Raw genomic sequence first — 20,685 nt, forward strand, 5'->3', positions numbered from 1 at the left:
CTTTTGGAGAAACCTGGAGAGGGAGAAAGTGTGAATCTCCTGAACAAATCTTTAGTCTTGTCAGATACAATGGCATATATTCGCTATTCAGTTCCCACAGTCTTATTATGATCTCTTTTAAACTGTTCTTTTTAAAGAAGCTCCTGAGTATGGTCTGGATATATGAGCACAGTTAAACCTTTCTATTTGCTAGACTTCGTCTTGTTATTCTGAGGATACCATAATTGTAGAGGGATGAGAATTTTCTAGTTTTAAACAAGAAATAATTGGACAGTTCTGGTTACCCAAGGCCCCTTTCAGAGACCTGCATTGTAACCCTTATTAACCAACCAAATTTTACCCTTTTCTCAGCCTATTATATAAGCGGCACCAATTATCCTATAGGCAGTTTCAACAGTCAAGCAGGGGAATGCCTTAATCTCATGAATAAAGGAATCTAAAGACATTACCAAGTAATTAGCAAAACCAACCAAGCAAAATGAATCTAGCACATCACCTCTTTCTAAGTGTGTTCCTTCTCCTGGGAATTTGTTCTCATCCGAAGTGGTCTGAAACCTCTGAAGAAATTCATTTTTCCAATTTCAGTCACTGTCAGCAGTTCTGATCCACTTGCAGCCAGAAGTGCTTTTGTTGAATGACTGTTTGTTTCTTTTTTCCTTGCCTTTGTTTCTTGATAGTAATATTGTAACAAGGTTATAAAGAAGAGCTTCTCAACTGTGTGTGGTTGGTAATAGTTCTTCTCACATGAATGCCTCTTCAGGAGGTGCAAAGCAAAGGGCAAATTCAGGTTTTTTCCCTTTCAGCTAGCTTTCTCTGTCTCTCTCTTTTGTGCAGAATTTTTACTAAACATCAGAAGAAATTGCAGCAGAAAATGTTATGATATTAAAATTAGCTTTCCTTTTCTAAAAATCCTGTTTACTTTCCATCCTTAACTTTCTTCAGCCATATGAAGATGTTGCTATTGTGTATTGTGGTGTATCTTATTCCTCCTTGCTGCTGCTGTTCTTCCACTGAGTGCTGTTTATCTTTTATCTCTATCTTGATATTAAGTGTATTTAAATTAGCTCTCCCTCTACCTCTGTAGTCTGAATGGGCACTTTCAGAAAACATTCATTAGTGGTGAGAGGAAAGTTTTTTGCCTTTAATTGTAGTTGCCTGAGAATGGCTCCTCTGTAGATTCCCACTACTTTCTGGTGAAAGGTGAGATTCCAGCTCTCTTTATTTCTAACTTTGAACAAATCTATTAAATGTTTTTGGGTATGGTCATATATAGAGTTGTTATTATACACCCTTCTTTTCTCTTAAGGTTTGTTTTTGGCTACCCTTCCAAGAGGGATTCTAGACTTTACCATATCAATTAGAGAGTCTTCTCCATTCTACATTACTCTGTCTCATCAATCCACTCTCTTTTTAAATCTTAGATAGGGGAAAAAATAAACCTTTTAAAGGGTACCCAAAGGTCTTTTAGTTCTGGGTGCTGAAAATAAAATGTATTGTATTTGTATGTCTTTCCCTCTGCCACTTTTTAACTCTTAAGTTTGCAAAGCATTTTGGGATGCCACTTATAAGAAAAATGTTATATCCTAATGAAGTTGTATTATAATCTATTGCTCCTGTGTTTGTGTGAGTGAGAGCATTGGACAGAAGAGCTATAACGGGATGTCATTTTAAAAGAATTCACTCCGTAATACAGTTCCCATCCCATTAAATGTTTGCAATTTTTTAAAATCCATAAAGTATCGGAACCTATTTGTTTTATATTGACAAAGAAGATTTGAATGCTCTGGAGACTGTTTGAAAGGTAATATAATTTCTTTGTTATTGCACATTTTTATCTTTGAGTTTTTTTTATTCGTCCTACTCCAGTGTACTTGAAACTGTGGTATGTGAGCAGCATCTTACCTCCTTGATGGAACTTCCTTCTTTTCCCCTGTTTTGAAGCTGTGTCAGCATGGCTCCCTGAAGAGCCACTAATGGAGCATGCATGTATTGTTGCAATTTACTGATTTAAACAGGCAGATTTTTGCCTATTAATGCTGGTCTGGCAGTAGTTTGATGCTGGTCTGCTGTTAGCTTATATACAAATTTGTGTAGAAAATTAAGAGTTAAAAATTGGGCTCTGAAAGTATTTGGCAACCTAGGGGGAGCTAGCAAGCTCCAGCAGTGACTCATTCTGCTTGTGTCAGTCAGATAAGCATCAGCATCTGTCACGAATGCAAGCAGGTAGGGTTAAACTCAGAGCATGCACAGAGTGAGGAGCAGGGAGCCTGCACTGCAGGGGCTGTAATGTTTTTTCCTGGTTCTTCAATTCTCATCAGCCCTTCAGCTACAGGAGATCTATACTGGATCCATGGTAACGGTTTTAGCACACTACATTTCCATCAGTTTGTAACAATGGGCTGTGTTCTCGCTGCAGACTGAACAGCTGTCTGCTTCACAGCGCAAAAAAGAGCTTAGTAGATTTGCAGGGAGTGAGGACCTGAATGATGAAATTTAAAAAAAAAATCCTTGGAGGAAACCTGCTTTTATGAGGTAGGAATTGCACAGCAAGCTTTTACATTCATTCTTTTCACACATGCAGTTAAACCAGCAGGGACCTAAGGTGCTGCACATCATTTAGAAGAACTTCTTTTGTTTCTTTGATTTAATTAAACTGCAACAAATGTTAGAAGATGGGCTGAAATCAGACAACTGGTTAACAAGTTAAGATGTTTCAATTTAAAAATTAATGTTTGAAATAAATTATAATTCCTGCCATTGATACCTCTATTCAAAGCTGATTGTATCAAAGCCAGACTGCAGTGTTGTCCCACCAAGAGTTCCAAATCCTTAGCAAGCTGTCTTGCGGAAATAAATCCTTACTTCTTTTTCTCCCTCCTCCAAGAGCTATTGGGGTTTAGTGGCTTGCAGCATATTGAAATCTTCTTGAAACAAGATACATTTGCTGATGGTAACAAGAACCAGAAAACTGGACTGGGGAGGCTGCTGGTAGTGGTGATAGGCAGAAATTAGCCCTTAGCTGGCTAGCAAGGTAGTGGACTCTGTTCTCATGAAGTAGTTTACTCTTCTAATTGGGTGTCTTAGAGACATCTTTGTTTTTTCTAGAAAATTCAAGAATTAATCACCTGTAAATATTAGACCAAAGGTTTTCTTATCCTGGTGCCTTTGGTTGGATTCAAAATACCAGTATAACCAGCATGGGAGACAATCTGCCCGCAGAATGGTAGCCATGTTGGTAGCTGAAGGGTTAATCTCTTGTTGCTGTAATACGATTTGAGAGCAGCAGCTCAGTCTGCTTGTGTTAGCAAGATTAAAAGCAGGAGCTGCAGTGCCGTTGCAAGCACTGAATGAATGGGACCATTGCAGAGCAAACTGTAGCTGAAATTTGTCTTTTCTCCTTGTTTTTCCCACCAGCTCCTCCTCCCTTCGTTCCTACCCTCAGGTCTGATGATGACACCTCAAATTTTGATGAACCAGAGAAGAATTCGCGGGTTTTATCCTCTCCGCGGCAGTTGAACCCAGCTGGCTTCTCGGGTGAAGATTTGCCATTTGTGGGGTTTTCCTTCATCAAGGCTCTGGGGATCCTCAGATCAGAGTAAGTGGGAATTACTGTCTAAGTGAACAGTATCAGTAGAAGAAAATCAGGGCTTGTAGTGGGAAGGGGATGGGGGAGGGGGAAAGCTGCTTTTAAATGGCCTGTGCTCTGCTTTAGGGAAGCTGACAGCTTTAGGCTCTATCTGTTGCTGCTGTGGTTTTGTGCATTTAATATTGTTTTCTGGTTTTGTGTGGAAAATAAGAGGGCTGGTTTGGAAACTGACATTGCTAAAATTGTGATTTGGTTACTTTGGATTAGTTGTGTTTGCTGTTCCCTGGAGAGGAGTGGGTGGTTTGATTTCTGTTTTTGCAGGTCTCTGGAAGAAGGAAAATTGAATGGAGTTCAAAGGCTGAAGTGGTATGTTCTGTTAGGTCAGAGATGCAGAGACTGGATATCACAAAGCTAAGGGTGGATGTGAGGCTGAATCAGTGATACACAGAGATGGAGCTCCACTAATCCAGGAGTGTGTGCTGATGGGTCAGTGAACCAGAGATACAGCTTCACTGAGCTGGCAGTGTTTATTCTGTAGTCAAGTTAAACATTGAGACTGGGCATCACTGTATTGTGGATGTGTTATGGAGTCAGAGATCCACAGAAACAAGTCAGGGGGTGAGGAGCTGACATCCACAAAAATTGGTCTTTATTTGGGAAGGAATTAAGATTTCAGAGAGAACTAAGACAGGAAAAGGGAAAAGTGTAAATGGGCTGGTGTAAACCTTTTGATCGGATGAGTCCTTGGTTCCTGTTGCTAGAGCTAATGAGAAAAGCATTAGTGCAGCACATCAAATTGAGGAATCATTACTCCAGTACCAGAAGGCCTCTCAGAAATGCAGTGCCTTTAGCTGGCTTGGTGACTCACCATGCTAAGATACTATCTTTTAGTTTCAACCATTCTCGTTTATTGCTGCTAGTTAGTCCCCATCAGGGACTTACACCAACAATATGACTTAATCAAGGTACATGTCTCTGTTATATTGGCTGTGATAGTTGCTCTTGGTGCTGAGTAAGTTGCTCTAGAGAGAAACATGGAACCAAATTTGGTGGTATTCTTGGCATCAGTGCTCTTGCCCATGTTGTGAGTCAAGATTATATGATGTCTTGGCAAGTGATCAGAAGGGGAGACTGTCTTTAGTGACTGTCCCGCCTCACAGGTGTTGCCCTCATGGTTGGGAGGGAGAAGAAAGACATAATAATGATTGAAAGATGAGATATTGGCTTTTAGTGAGATGTCATTGGAAGTAGTTTTGGAGTTAGTTGGTAAATTTCAACTGTGGATGTTTGGGGTTAAAATCTATCTTGAATTATAAGTGAAATGACTTATGGTGTTGTCCTACTCTCTAGTGGACTATTCTCCACATAACAAAACCAGAACACTATTTGTGTAACTGTCAGTAGAGGCCCAGAACTTGATCTAGGTGTATTGCTAGAATGCTACATGTATTGGGGGCCTGGTACTGGGAGTGAGGCGAGAGTTTAAGATTAAGTCTCAGGTGCACTGGCATATCTGTGTGATATTGGTTGAAGGCTGATCATAATGGGGGTGTTGCCGATATAAGTATGCATTGTCAAAGCTATGTTTGAACTGATAAGTGGGAGGTGGTGCATATAATAGTTAAGGATAACTGTTGACATTTTGTTTGGGTTCTAGTAGTAGAACAGCGAGGGTACAGCAAAAGAGGGTCCAGATTAATATGCATTGAAGGAATTATGGGTAAAGTTGTGTAGACTGCCTGATGCAGCCTGGTCTCCTGTATGATGATGCACAAAATTGATCATACACTAAATTCCTTTTGGAAGATTGTGCTTATTTTGTAGGCTGAACTTTATTTTGGAGCTAGATTTTCATAAACTTGTTACTGGATTTACCTTTGGGAGTAAGCACCTGCATTTTGTTTTGAGGAGCAGCTGCTAAATATGGCAAGGAATGTAGGGAGACTAAGATACATCAGTATTTAAACTCATATTGAACTAGTATTTAAACTAATGCAGTGACTAGTGATCTCCTTGTCTATGTCTGCTAGGTGTTTTATTGAATAAATAAGACAGTGCCTGCCCTAGGAAGTTTAATCATCTAATTTTAGACAGGAGGCAGTGACTGAGAACAACAAATAGAAGGTAAGACTTAAAAATCACTTGTGCACTTGCTAGTAGTTAGTGGGGAACTTTGTTGTGAGATCCTAACTCACCAATACAAAATTTAAGCTTTCATTTAAAAAAATGAATTATAATTCTTCTGGTTGCTAAGTGATGCAGAGCTGGTTTCTTCTGTCTGCAGATTGATAGCTCCAGTGCCTTTATTGCTGCTCACAGTTTTGTCCAGCAGCAGCAGTAGAGTGTAATTAACAAGGTCCCTGTTACATTCACTACATCTGAGATGTATCAGGATAGATATTTCCAATAGAGATAGAGAAGTATTAATGCCATCGTACAAGACTCTGGTAAAACCTCATCTGGAATATTGTTTACAGATCTGGTCACTCATGTTCGAGACAGATGAATTCAAAATGGAACAAGTGCATAGAAGGGTTGCTCGGATGGTTAGGGGAACGGAGAGCCTGTCTTACCAGAGAAAATGAAGAGCTTGGCTTGTTTAGACTAGCAAAATGACAGCAGAGAGGGGATATGTTTGCTCTCTAAATACATTGGGAGGTAAACACCAGGGAGGGAGTAGAGCTATGTAAACTAAAGGACACAAGAACAAATGTGTATAAACTCACCATGGATAAATTTTGGCTGGAAATTTAGAAGAAGGTTTAAATGTCAAAGGAGAAAAATTCTGGCACACCTTTTCAATAGGAGTAATGGAGGCAAACAGTTTAACTAGTTTTCAGATGGAGCGTAATAAGTTTATGAATGGGATAATATGCAATAGCTGGCACTGGGCTTGATGACCCAGAAGGTCCCTTCTAGTCCTATGTTCCATTCAGAATCTAGTGGGCAATAGCCAAACTGTCAAGAACATGTTCCTTTCACATTGCTGCCACTGCTTGGCAAAGCTTTGGGCAGCAATAGCACAGATAGGCAATTACATTATTCATGAGTAAAGAGAATCCCTCAGAAAGAATGGAAGGAGGGAGTAGAGCAGATATCTCTTCATTCTCTTTTGCCCCAACTCTTACCCTCTTTGAGCCAGTAAGGGGCTTTGGAGAAGTGTGAGAGGACTGCTTCTTCAAATTTATCAGACACTTACTAGCTAGAGGCAAGGCTGATACAAAATGAGGAATTCTTAGGCTTGGTCCAGGTAGATATCTCAGCACCTACTCCTCCCTCCCCAGCAGCTGAGGTTGGGAGTGGGGCTGCAATTGTCACCAGTACTTTACCCCAGACTTTGCTGGTGAGGATTTCTTCCACCCTTATTTTTTATATTGATCCCTGACTGACAGGTTTAATCTAACAGCTGGTAGGTTTCTGATAAACTGTTCCAGCTGTTGTGAAGGGAGAAAAGAGGAAAGGGAGAAAAAGTGCCAAAAGTGCTGCTGTTTTAGTTCACTGCATTCGTCTTTTGATGGTATCATGCTTTATTTTTTGTTGTTTTTTAGGATGGAGCAGGCATTTAAGAGGGAGCGGAAAATGGAAAGGCTGGAGGAATGGAAGGGTAGAGATGGGAATGAAGTTAGAGAATAGAGCACAAGTAAGGATTTGATTTGGTCACGGAATCTGTGATTTTAATAGATGTCTGTGACTGCTTCAGCCCTGTGCATGGTGGGTCTCGGGCTGTCAGCCCCGCGCATGGCGGAGCTCAGGCTTCCATGATTTATTGTTTGTTGCCTGTATCCAGTCCATGACTTTTACTAAAAGTACTCATGACAAAATCTTAATCTTAAGCATGAGGAATGGGAAGGGAGTATGGATATGTGTGGGGGGCCAGGATTAGGAGAGATGGTACCATCAGCTAGGAGAAGAGAGGCACAGGTGAGTTGGAGGCTTATGACACTGGGATAAAAAGATAAAGTAGGCAGATAGGAGCATATGTAAAGATACAGATATAGTATGATAGAGGACAAGCTGTGAACTTGCCATTCATTCCCTTTTGGTTATCCTCTAGCTTTTTCTATAGTAAATCTTACTTGGAAAAATTAAGACTGGAGGATCCCTTTAGCATCTAGCACTTCTGCACCATTCCCTGCAGTTCTTCTGGGAGAGGCTGTGGCTGTACTATCTATGAATTACTAGGTAACCAGCATTAAGCCAATGCATTTAAATACATAACTCAAGAAGGTAGTTTTCCTCTTGAAAATAGATTAGCACAGCTAATGTGATTAGCATTTGCTATTGTAGATTTGACCAAGACTTGAGCTTTTTTACATCCCCCTTCGTGTTTTTTATTTGTGAGTCAATTCCCCTTTGTTAATCATTTCTTCGCACCTCAGAAGAAATTGCAGGCACTGTTTTGCTGAAAAAATTGCCCCCTGGTTTAATGGTTAATTTAATTAAATATTATGAGATGGTACCAGTTGAGTGATATGTTTGTATGGTAGCTTTGCTGTCAGATTGAATGTGTTTAATTTCTGAGATAACTCTGAATGAGGGGGTATGTAACAATGACACAACAACACACTTATTTCACATCTTTTCATAAAATCATCTGGGAGTTTGGATCTGTGAGATAACGCTTCTATCAGATTAGTAAGCATCCCATTTTTCTTGCTTACTCTCTCTTCTTGAGACTTATGGTAGGGATACTCATAATATAATTTGTATGAAAGAAGGAATTAGCTGAAATGGACACTGCTAAACTCCTAAGTATGTTTGCCTAATGCAAGTGCTGTATAAGGAGACCAGCTTGCTTTGGGGTTGAGATGTACTGATTTCCATAATAAGAAAAAATTGCCCACAGTTAGCACATTTTTAAGGGATCTTTTTTTTATTTTGAATGGGAGAGAAAGATTGCAATCTATTCCTTCCCAAACCCCACATCACACCTGAGGAGCCGCTATCTCCAGAGCAAGTTAATGACATTCCAAACTTTGGCCTGTGAGGGTCATATCAGAGTAGCAATGCTTCCTGCTCCATCCCGTCACTCCATTGCTGTGTGGTGTGCTTTCTCCCTGGGTCCCATGCAGGGTAGTTAGATGGTTTAGTTGGCTTTCCAGGTGAAGTGTTTGAATTGCAAAATGGTGTGTACAGTATTATGAGCATGTTATTAAAAAAAAAAAAAAAACACACACACCAGGATGAAATAGGAACATCAAACTGAACCAGTGTTACAAGTGTCCTCCTTTCTATCAGAGCTAGCTAGAATCTGCTGAGCAGTGCCTGTGGTATGAGCAGAAAACTAAAAGGCGGTGACTAATACTGTGGAATTATGATTATTTTAAAAAATGGCTTTAGCTGAGATGATTAGAGATCTCAAAAGTTAATATTTTAATATAAAAAGCATGTCAAAATTATCATTACATGTTTGCAGTTAGTTTTATAGTTGTGTGAATTACATTTTCAAGCAGATTCCTTTGTATCTTTTATAGTTAATGTGAGATTTTAATTTTTATTTCTAGAACAGTTTTTTTCTCACCTATCCATTTTTAGTCTTGTTTGTATGCCCGTCTGTGATGGGATTTAATAAGTGTATTTCTCAGATGGCTGCTTTTTCTCTGGAGGAGTATAATGATGTTTTGATAAACTGACTTTTAATTTGACAATCTGAGGGATCGGATTGATTAGACCAGGTTAATCCATTTAAGGAGTGTTTAACCCATGCATTCACTTTTTTAAGATTTATTTTTCTAAGAAGTCCTAATATATCTTGTCATTTGATATGGAGGATTCATTTTCCTAATAGGTTTGTTTCTTCGTTAGGTTTTTTAAAAAATGATTTCATTATATTAAACATTTCTGTGCAGTTTGGGATTGGTGGGCTCTGCTATACTTAGGCTAATATCAGGACTGGTTTTCCAAATGGCTTTAGAAGGTGGCACTCCCTAAGATCTGTGGTTCCAAACGTGCTGCTGCAGCACAGTTTTATCAAGTCCATATCTTTTTGTGTGTGATTAATATCCTCTGTGTATATTTGGACTTGGGAGTAAATTTTCTCAGAAAATGGTGGTGGTAGACTCAAACTTTCCTTGGTGTAAGAAGAGACAGTGCTGCTATGTGTGGGTGTGTAGCTATGTGCAAAGGACTGCTCGAAGCTCATTTCTCTCCATGGGAATAACTGGCTGCATACCAAGCTGTGGCCAGGAGAAGCAGGCAAGCAATGTGTGGGCAGACTGCATGTTCTTTTATTAGCACCTTCATTGTACTTTTAAAATCTCAACTAGCAGTGAGCTCAAGGCTGCTTCTGTAAAAACTAGGTCCCTCATTAACTGCTTAACTACCTAATTTGAATCACGTTATGCTACAAGGAATTGTTCCTGTTGAATATGATTTAAAATTTTTTTTTGGTAATTTGAGATGTATGCTTAAATCAGATGTTTTGACTATTATCTGCTTAAGACTACAAAGCATTAGCATATGTTCCAAATCACAAATAGTCATTTCTAATGCTTTTCTAGAATTAGTTTAAAAACTAATACCAATAGTTAATTTTATGGGGGTAATAATCCCCATCAGAGAGAGTGCTAAAAAAAATATAAATGTGTTCCTCAATTTCTTGGAGTCAAATCTCAACGAATGCTACAGTTAAGTAGATTTTTCTCATGAAGCACTTTGAGGTGGTGCTTTGAGATCTAGAAATGTGGCTAATTATATCAATGCTGATGTAATAGAGATGGAATATATAGAGTTGGACTGGGAATGTTTTAATAAAATCCTTGAGTAGCAGAGAATAAGTTAACTAGGAGGCTCTTCAGCTCACTGTGGTTCAGAGTTTGGCACGTTGAGCTTTCAGTTGCTTTTCTAGTATTGTCTGTTTTGGTTTTTGAAACCTGTTTAACAGTAAAAATACAACAGGCAATGAATTTTCAGAGAATTATTAACTTCTTGAGTGGTCAGAACCGCTTTGACATTTGGCTTAATAACACTGGCAGGTGTGTGCAAGAAGCATCTAGAAATGCTTTCCTTGTCTCATTGTTTGACGTTATGACTGAAAGCATAATGTGTAAATGAAAATACTAATCTTGTAACCAGTAGAGAAGCTGACATGGTGGTTACTAATGACACAAAATGTTGATTGACCTAATCTTGTAACAACCATAAAGTTTGCCTCATTTTTCCTCCTAGTTTAGCCCAGGATAAATACCCAATGATATGACCAAAGTTGAGAAAGTGAAGAGTCCTGTACTCTTTTGTCTGTATTTATGTATTATTTGGCTTTGTTCTTTTAGGTCTGTTGTCTCAGGTTTGGACTCTCCAGCTAAGATCAGCTCCATGGAAAAGAAACTCCTTCTAAAGAGCAAAGAGCTGAAGGATACCCAGGACAAGTGTCACAAGGTATTTATTTATGCGAGTGGCCTCCTTCATTGCGCCAGGAATCTACAACCAATGTATGCCAAGAGATCTTTCAGATGCTGCTGATCGTCCAGATCTGTGTTGGGAAAAATTCTTTTCCTTCAATGAAGTGGCTTTCTATTCAATACAGACGAAGATGAATTTAGGCCATGCCTTTGCTGTAGATATGTTAAACTTAAGAAGAGGAGACTCTGGATTTTAAACAGCCCTTTTCTCACCATGACACAGATGACTGCTTCTTCCAACAGGTGGCATTTACTCCTCATCTGTAGCAGAGTTGCTGCAGTTCTGTTCTGAGTGATACAAAAGCTCTCTTCCTAGTCCTTCAGCTTCTGCTCATGTAACTATTGCCGCTTCATTGATTATGGTGAACATCTTTTAACAGTTGCTGTTTTTGAGTAAAGAGAACTCGTTGGAGTCTATAAAAACTCAAGTGTTGTTTGAGACTTTTATGAGAGTTCAAATATTTGTCTCCCTGTCCTGTGCTGGATTTGACCATTTATTCCTGCAAGGAGAAGGGGGGAACATCCTCTGGTCCAACATGGATTTGGGATAAAGCTAAAGTGACCCATCTCTGCAAAATCAAGTGAAAAATGATTGTGGCTTCTTTGCTAATTGGGGTTCGAAGAATGACTGACTGAATACGAACAAGCAGCTTGAATGAATGGGGTGACTTAGACTTACTACCTGTCTTTGTGAAGAACTGTGCATTCCCAGGAGCAGAGACAATGGTATTGGAATTTAAATAGCATCTGGAGAATTATAACTAGGCGTCTCTTAGAGACTGAAATTCATCACACGTGGTGCACTGAAATTAGCAACTGACAGAGCTTTTGAAATGCTTTTTAACCTTTCAATGTTTGTTGCAGATGGAGCAAGAAATGACACGATTGCACCGGAGGGTGTCAGAGGTGGAGGCTGTACTTAGCCAAAAGGAGGTGGAGCTGAAAGCCTCTGAGACCCAGCGATCCCTCCTGGAGCAGGACCTGGCAACATACATCACAGAATGCAGTGTGAGCCTTTACCCTAGCCCTTTTACCTCTGAAAGTGCCACTTCTGATGGTCTTAGTGGTGCATATACAGTAAAGAGAGAAGATTAATGTGTAAGAGGGATGGTTGTCTCTTGAAATCAGAGCAGTAAATTGTTTGCAGAATATTGAAGGCCTGTTAGATATGGGTTTATTCAAACTTTATTCCCTGGCCTATGTGCTTACAGCATCATTCAATAGTAATGGTAAGGGAGCTCCAGCTGTTGTCTTGCTCACAGTGAATTACACTCTGGTTCTCTTGTAATCCCTACTGTACCATTTTTGGGTTCTGATCTTGACAGATTTCAGAATGAAATCAAGGTAGGATCTACTTAATATTTGAAGGAAAATATTCAAAGGACAACAAAAGTGTTTCAGGAAATGGTGGTGTTAATTCAGTTTTGTGACATTCTGAGTTTGTACTGCTCCAATTCCTCAAAATAGCGACAGGAATATGTCTATGACAAGTACTGTTTTTCAGATGGGATATAAAAACGAGGCCCTGAATACATGTCTTTTAAAATCCTTTGTCATTTTTCAGAGGAGTAGGGATGTCTGCCCTGATGTCTTGGCAAAATTCCAATGAGGGTGTTTACACTCTGCCTACCTAAATAGTGTCTGCATTTTCAGTTGGATTTGGTATTCTTCTGTCCTCCTTCCTCCCGACTCTGTCTATGTAGCATGCAGGTACAGAGTAACTGTAGTGTTTGTCGCTCCATCAGTGACTGCTTTTCAGTGGAGCGTGAAGCATTTCCTATAGAGTATAACTTCATTTATCTAAATGTAATGGGGAACATGCATTTATTTGGATAAATGGGGGGCTTTCAATGCAATAATGCACAGCAGGAAGTGCAGCTGAACTAGGTTGTACCATCTGGATTATGCTAGTTTTTATTGTATAAACAATATTAGCAAGTTTTGGATCCTTGTAGATGAAAGGTGATGTACACATTAAGTAGGTGACAGGAGCGTCTAACTTGAAGTTTTTAAGCAAAGGTTTTGCCCGAACCCCGAAACAATAGTGCTGCCCTTTTCTTTTTTAAGTTTGAGAAAGAGTAAAGGACTTAACAGAGTTTAACAGCGGGGAGAAAAATGGCCAGTTGTGGTAGTAATAGTAACATCAAGTGGGGGCCAGTGCTAGAGATGTGAATAAATAGTGCTAAAGGATGGATGTTTAATGTCGCTAAGAAGTCTTACTCGTGTGTTCTTTGACTCCAAATCTGGTCTACAAGCGTAGGGTTTGAACTAAGCTCTCTGCGCAATAGATTGTAAGTATACTGCTTTTACCTAGCTGCAAAAATTGAAGTTCAGTAGCAGTGAATTTGCAAGTTTTCTTCATTGGTGTCTTAATTTATGTTGTCTCAGATTATTTGGGAAGCTTTTTGTTCCTTTAGCTGAGAATATTTCTTATAGAGTAGTGTGCAAAGAGTCTATGCATTGAACATATTGCTTTCTGCAGAGCTTAAAGCGAAGTCTGGAACAGGCACGGATGGAGGTTTCTCAGGAGGATGACAAGGCCCTACAACTTCTTCATGATATCAGAGAGCAGAGCCGAAAACTGCAGGAGATCAAAGAACAGGTATAACTACTTCTTGGGAGCAGAATAATTGACAGTAGAACTGTACTGCTTGTATTACCCATTTTTGGTGCCAGGAATGTGTTTTATATTGGTGTGGTGCCGGGGGGGGAGGGAGCAGGAGTGTGTGTGGTGAGTGGGAAGAGTTCCTTAAAAAGTACCTAAGAACAAACTTAGGGTGCGTGCGTGCGTGCGCGCACATGCATATGCACATGCATGCAAACATGCATGCTCTCAAACCGTCCAATATCTTTGCAGTCCATCAAGTTGATCAAATGAAATCTTTGTTTAAAAAACCAAATTAGGTGAAAGTTGCAATATTTTGGGAAACTGCCATGTTGGAAAAGGAATATCCATTTTAAACAGTCAGGGTACACAAGTTAACAAGGGTTAAAGTTGCTCTCATCTAGAGTTTGAGTCCTGACATGGAAGTTCTGAATTGGGGGAGGGCCACATTAACCCATATCTTGTTTTAATTTGACCATTTTAAGTATTTGCTCATCTTTGAACATGGCTCTTTTTTGAAATACTGCCTATATCACTGAATTGGTCTTTTTCTAACTTAGCTTTCTTTTGCAAAGAAGATGTTTGTTCAGATAATTTTTTCCTTCAGAAAAGTGATAAAAATTATTCTGTAAACTTGCTTTACTGGGAGTGGAGTGGGAGCTTAAATGATAAATACAACAAATAATGTTGGGCAATTTTAAGATTAAAAATAGTCTACCACAGAGAACCCATTAAATTCTATGGTGTAATGGAAACACATTATACTGAGAAGAAGAAATTGAAATTTGCTGTGGAGTTCAAACAATAGTTGGCAATCATTTAATGCTTTTCATCTTCAAAGCACTTTACAAACATTAACTGAGTAATGTCTTAGTGTGTGAGACTTGTGTGTGTAGAACCCTTGGTAATAAGTCTCCAGAAAAGAGCTATCATGCAAAATTTAATGAAGTGCAGATACAACCTTCAGAATACGACAGAACCATATATACATGTCAAATATTCATTTTGCTGGTCATTTTGGAAAATGCCAGTGTTCACTTTGACTGCTGTTGCTTCATTAATAGAGTTGTTTTAGAATAGAATATAGAATTAGATTTTGAAAATGTATGAACTTATTTGACAAAGAGGAAAAATAAGAATTTTAATAAAACTTGCATCCCAACATGATTTAAACTCAACATCTTTTAACTTAGACTTTGGGTAAAATTCATAAGGTACTATTTAGGTCACCAAAAGGAGTTGTGTCTAAGACCCTAGAACCTACTACAGTGTTCCTCTGAGCTACCTTGAGCTCAGGTGCTAGAACACTGCATAAACATATAGTGTAATTTCTGCTCACTCATGCTAGCAGGCCAATCTTGGCAAATAAGTGGGGTTGCAGCATTTCTTTCAGGCAAAGGAAATTTAGGGTCTGAGACAGAGGAGGGAGATCCTTCCGGGAAAACCCTAAAAAAAAAAAGCCATGCTTGGGAAGAATCGTGTTGGTGATATTGTTAACAACAATGGCAAATCCCACAAGGATAAGTTCAAGTATTTGATATTTTAGGGCAATGCCTTAGATTCAGTATCAGTTTGGGTATAGAAGCATATATCTATGTAGACCAATAACCTTCAGGGAGAGAAATAAATAACCTATAAGTACTTCATTTATTTAAAAAACCATGGGTGTGTTTCTGCTGTGGAAACCTCTCAGAATAAATATTTTTGGTTACCTTTCATATCTTCTTTGAAGTAATGGCTTATTGGTTCTTTGTCATGGAAGACACAAGCCAGAAGGGAATTGATACTGTATTCTGTCTGGCTCTCACCCTTTTATTTTGTTTTTGTCCTCTCTTCACATACTTTGTCTGCTTTCTGTCTATTCCATAGAGGTACTGTCGTACTGTTTGCCACTCTGTTTCCTCTGTGCTTTCCAAAATGTGACATCCCTTTTCCTTCCCAGGAGTATCAAGCCCAGGTGGAAGAGATGAGGTTGATGATGAATCAGTTAGAAGAGGATCTTATTTCAGCTCGTAGACGTAGTGACCTCTATGAATCAGAGTTAAGAGAATCTCGATCGGCAGCTGAAGAATTCAAACGTAAAGCTACTGAATGTCACAACAAACTACAGAAGGTAATGAAGACTCGCTGGGAAAGGTATTTGTACACTCCTAGTCTCTCTAGTGTGTTGCCCGGATTTATAAATGAGCATTTGCATACAAGTCCTTGGAAGTGTGGTACAGGTTGTACAGCTGGAAGCCATTTTGTATCAGGTGTATAGTTGGAACAATTTCATTTATTCCCTGTAAAGCTGTTTATGTTCAAACTACTTGAGGTTATGATTCTGGGTGAAGTCCAAGGTCCTAAAACTTTTTTTCAGACTTATACATTATATTTTTACATTATAGGCTAAAGACCATGGGAAAACTGAAGTAGGAGAGCTGTATTCCAAACTGGAGAAGGTATGCTCCATAAGTGTCAGTGGAGTTTGCTGCCTGATTCTGTCCAAGTATGTTATCACTGGCAGAAACCTAGAACATCCATAGATTGTCAGTGGTATGAACAGACTTCCATCCTTTTTCTTTGTGGGACTGACTGTTCTGTGTGATTTGATTTAAAGCTGTGACTGGTCAGTCTGTTGTCAACTGAACTTGTACAGTAGCTACGCCAAGACAAGCTGTTATGTGTAATCTGTGCTGGACTTGGGTTAAAAGAAAAAACCTTTATGTATCATTATGAATACAGAATGGCAAATGACAAATACGATTATTCTGAAAAATAAATGTATTTATTTCTGCATGCTATGTCAAAGTGATTTTATTTAGTGACAGAAATATGGCAAATGGTCTAGAGGAAATTAGGAGCAGGAATGCACTGGACCATTTGGCAGGTTGGAATTCTAGTGAGAAACAAGATTCTGGGAAGTGAGACTAAAATAAATATGGTATCACAAGTACGGCAGACATGGTGTAGGATTCTTCCATTAATTTTTTCTTTCTTGCATTTAACTGTAGATCAATGCAGAGCAGCAGATCAAGATCCAGGAGCTGCAAGAGAAGCTGGCAAAGGTAAAGTTAGGGTGGGGTTGGTGAATTTTTCACAGGAATAATCAATCTATACATTAAATCTCCTTCACAAGGCTTTCCAGCAAAACCCTAATGCAGGGGAGAGGTGCGCTGTTTTATAATCAAAAAATAGAATTAGTCACAGCAAGGGGGTATGTCAGAGGGAGAAAGTGGGGGTGGGAACTGGTATCTGAAATCAGAATTCTCAATATGCTATCTGCTCTTGAAATGTGTCGTCAGTGTTTATTTTTACAAATGAAGCTGAGTCAGAACAGGAATAGTGAATAGAAATTCTAATTTAAAAGGCCAGCATGGGCGTACAGCATATAACATGCTATCCTAACCTTTCATTTCGGGAGATCTGGGTTCATGTCTTGCTAGTTCAGTATTGAAATGTATTTTGGTCTTGGTTTACTCTCCCAGTGTACTATGGTATTAATCATACAATCACTTCTCAATTAGCAATCTCTACTCTGTCGATAGGTCAAACAGTGGAATGATAGGGGTTCATGACAGGACTAAGATACATTAGAAGACAAGTCAGGCTATGTTTGTTATGTGAAGCTGGTGTTAGGTTTGCCATCAAACCACAGCTAGTTAGCAAGCGTACAAATTTCCCAAAGGGTGTGAATGATAGATTCATGCTACTGACACTCCCGCTTTTGGGAAAAGATGTGCAACTATCATCAATGCCTCTGCATCCACGATGACCAACCCGGGTGTGATTAAGGACAAATTTTACAAAGACCTGGGTCTCTTATTGCAGAAGTGCTGAAGGCAGACAAGCTCATCATCCTTGGTGACTTCAATGCTAGAGTTGACACAGATTACCAGACATGGCCAGGCATCATGGGAAAAAATGGCCTTGGGAAATGCAACAACAACAAAAATTTCCTGCTAAGGAAATGTGCTGAACATGATCTCCTCATCACCAATGCAGTTTTCCACTTGTCAAACTGCAAGAAGATCTGCGGTCCAAACACTGGAATCTCATTGACTGTCATCATCAGGAGAGAGACAGACAGGATGTTAGTGACAAAGGCCATGAGAAGTGCAGAATGCTGGACTGATCACAGGCTCATAGTTTCCAAGCTGAATAACCGGATATGTCCTAGTAGATGTGACCACAAGGTAAAAAAGCATCCAAAAAGGTTAATGTCTCCAAATTGAAACAGGAGACTGAAGCAGGCTTTTGTTGAAGAATTGCTTGACCAACCTCGAACAATTGATGCAAACTCTAATAACATCGAGAAAAACTGGGCATCCTTTAGAGACTCTGTGTACTTGGTTGCATCCAATACCCTTGGTTCCATAACATGTAAACATCAAGATTGGTGTGATGAAAACAATACTGACATAGAGCCGATGTTTCTCATTCAATAGTCTCCCTATGAGGCCTGTTTAGAAGACAGCACTTCAACATCTAAAAAGGCAGCCTTCAATAACATCGAGGACTGTCCAATGCAAACTTAGAGAGATCCAAAACTCATAGCTGAGCAACAAGGCAGATGAGATTCAGTCCTATGCAGATAGGAATAACATGAAGGACTTCTATGATGCTCTGCGGACAATCAACAGCAATGGTTCCCAACCTTTTTGGATTGAGGGCCACTGATATCATTTTTACAACTCTGCAGGGTCATCAGTCTCTGCCAGCAGCCTTCCTTTTCTCCACTGCAGCCAGACGGAAGGAGTTCAGCAAGGAGGCTGCCTCCTCGCTGATCTCCAGTCCCGCTGGCTGCAGCAGGGAAACGGCATGTGTCATGTAGCCCTGTGCGCACCACCTGGGTCCCTAAGCAGTGTCTCCCTTGTGCAGCCAGAGGGATGGGAGATCACTACTTCCTTCCCTCTGGCTCCAGCAGCGACCCCAGCACCTATGGACCCAGTGGAGCACTTTGCCATGCTCCCCGCTATAGCCAGGGGGAGTGGAGCGCTGATCTCTCATCCCCTTGGCTGCAGCAAGGATCCTGCACCAGTCGTGTAGCCCCGCAGCAACGTGCTCTGCCTGGATCCTTAGGCAACAGCTACCTTCTGCAGCCAATGGGAGGGGAGCGGCAGGCAACTTTGAAAGACCCCATGGGCCACAGGTTGGGAACCACTGATCTACAGGCTACGATCATCAGGAACATCTCCAATATTGAATGCTAATGGCACCACACTACTCACTGACAAAGAAAAGATACTGCAAAGATGGGCAGAACACTTTAACAGCATCCTCAATCAACAATCATCTATTAGTGATTAGTGCTCCAATTGATATCAACATATCTCTTGCTGATCCCCCAACGCTGACTGAAACTGCGAAAGCGCTTTGCCATTTGACAGCAGGTCAATCACCGGCAGCAGATGCTATAGCAGCAGAAAAGTCTATAAGGCCAGAGGCTTGCACATGGCTCTGAAACTGACTGAATTTTTCCAGCCAATGTGGACTCAAGGAACTATACCCCAGGAGTACAAGGATGCATCCATTGTCCACTTGTACAAGCGGAAAGGCAACAGATAAACCTGTAACAATATTGGGGCATCTCCTTGTTGTTAATAGCTGGCAAAATTCTTGCCAGTATTCTGCTGAATCGCCTTGTGCAACACATTGAACAAGGGCTCCTCCCTAAGAGTCAATGTGGCTTCATGAAAGGGTGTGGGACTATAGACATGGTGATATTTGCAGCTTGTCAACTTCAAGAGAAATGCCACGAACAAAGCTCCAACCTGTACATGACTTTCATCGACCCAACAAAAGAATTTGATACAGTCAGTTGGGACGGCCTTTAGAACATCATGGCAAAATTTGGTTGCCCAGAGAAATTCATTGCAATGGTTTGGCAATTGCATGATGGCATGCTTGTTCACATTGTGGACAATGGTGAGTTATCTGAACCATTTCCGGTCACCAATGGAGTCAAGCAGGGTTGTGTGTTGGCCCCAACCTCCTTCTGTATGTTCTCTGTCATGATTACAGATGTGTTTTATGACTGTGACACCAGGATTGGCATCAGATATCGGACTGATAGCAAGCTCTTCAATTTGAGGAGACTACAGGAGAAGATGAAGGCACCGGAAGTGACTGTTCATGATTTTCTGTTTGCTGATGACTGTTCTTTGAATACCAAATCTGAGTCTGACATGCAGCAGAGTATGGATTATTTCTCTTCATCCTGTGACAACTTTGGTTTCACAATCAACATCAAGAAGACAAAAGTGATGCATCAGCCTGCACCAGGAAAGCCTTACATAGAGCCTACTATCACAGTGAGTGCCAAACCCTCCAGGCAGTAGACAAGTTCACCTGCCTTGGCAGTACACTCTCACGTGCAGTTCACATCGATGATGAAATCAATGCCAGAATTTCCAAAGCAAGTGTGGCCTTTGGCAGATTATGTGGAAATATGTGGGAGCGCAGAGGCATCAGTCAACAAACAAAACTGAAGGTCTACAAAGCCATAGTATTGTAAACTCTGTATGTATGTATGCAAAACCTGGGGTGTACAGCAGATGGGTTGATTTAAATCAAGGCAATTTAAATCACATTAGTGAGGTAATAAAAGGGAGCTTATATCGCCACTTTCCTATGCTATGCTTATTCTGTGGATAGAGGAATTCATTTTCCATGTATGTCAAACTGGCATATTTCATGAGCATTAATTATGAAAGACTGTTTAAAAAACAATAACAACCCATAGCCTTTCCAATAACTCCTTTTCCTCATTAAATTCAACCTTTTCAGATAGCTGAGCACTCTCCTAAAAGCTTGCTATCCCCAACATTTCCTGCCATCCCATCTAGTTTTCCTTAGGAAGTGGTCAAGCCCCTTCATTGAATGTAATCCTCCCCTGCTGGCTTGAAACCTGAAGGATGAACAACAACAAGATACATTAGCATCTGGAGGAAGTATGCACAGTACCTACCTTGCTGTAATTAGTGCTGTCAGTCTGTCATTTTAGTGAGCACTGAAATACCAGTGCACCCAAAAGGGCTGTATGTGAGAAAACACTATACCAGCTAATACATTGCTAATGGTGGTTCTCTTTGGGGAGAGGAGAGAGCTAGCCA

General features: G+C 40.1%; 1 protein-coding gene across 6 annotated transcripts in view; it reads left to right on the forward strand.

The window, feature by feature from the left end:
- Positions 1-20,685, forward strand: part of CIT (citron rho-interacting serine/threonine kinase) — a 100,002-nt gene that overhangs the window by 15,538 nt on the left and 63,779 nt on the right. For 5 of the 6 annotated variants that reach the window (XM_067550110.1, XM_067550111.1, XM_067550115.1 and 2 more), the window contains exons 10-16: positions 3,415-3,595; positions 10,858-10,963; positions 11,851-11,994; positions 13,469-13,588; positions 15,534-15,704; positions 15,979-16,032; positions 16,585-16,638. In XM_067550110.1, coding sequence (XP_067406211.1) covers positions 3,415-3,595; positions 10,858-10,963; positions 11,851-11,994; positions 13,469-13,588; positions 15,534-15,704; positions 15,979-16,032; positions 16,585-16,638 — 830 coding nt within the window. Of the gene's footprint in view, positions 1-3,414; positions 3,596-7,187; positions 7,227-10,857; positions 10,964-11,850; positions 11,995-13,468; positions 13,589-15,533; positions 15,705-15,978; positions 16,033-16,584; positions 16,639-20,685 lie in introns of those variants that run through there. The other variant, XM_067550117.1, reaches the window with a different exon arrangement.

The sequence above is a fragment of the Emydura macquarii genome, unplaced genomic scaffold (genome assembly GCF_026122565.2).
Source record: "Emydura macquarii macquarii isolate MOO-44397 ecotype Brisbane River unplaced genomic scaffold, CSIRO-AGI_Emac_v2 contig_1254, whole genome shotgun sequence".
Lineage (NCBI taxonomy): Eukaryota > Metazoa > Chordata > Testudines > Chelidae > Emydura > Emydura macquarii.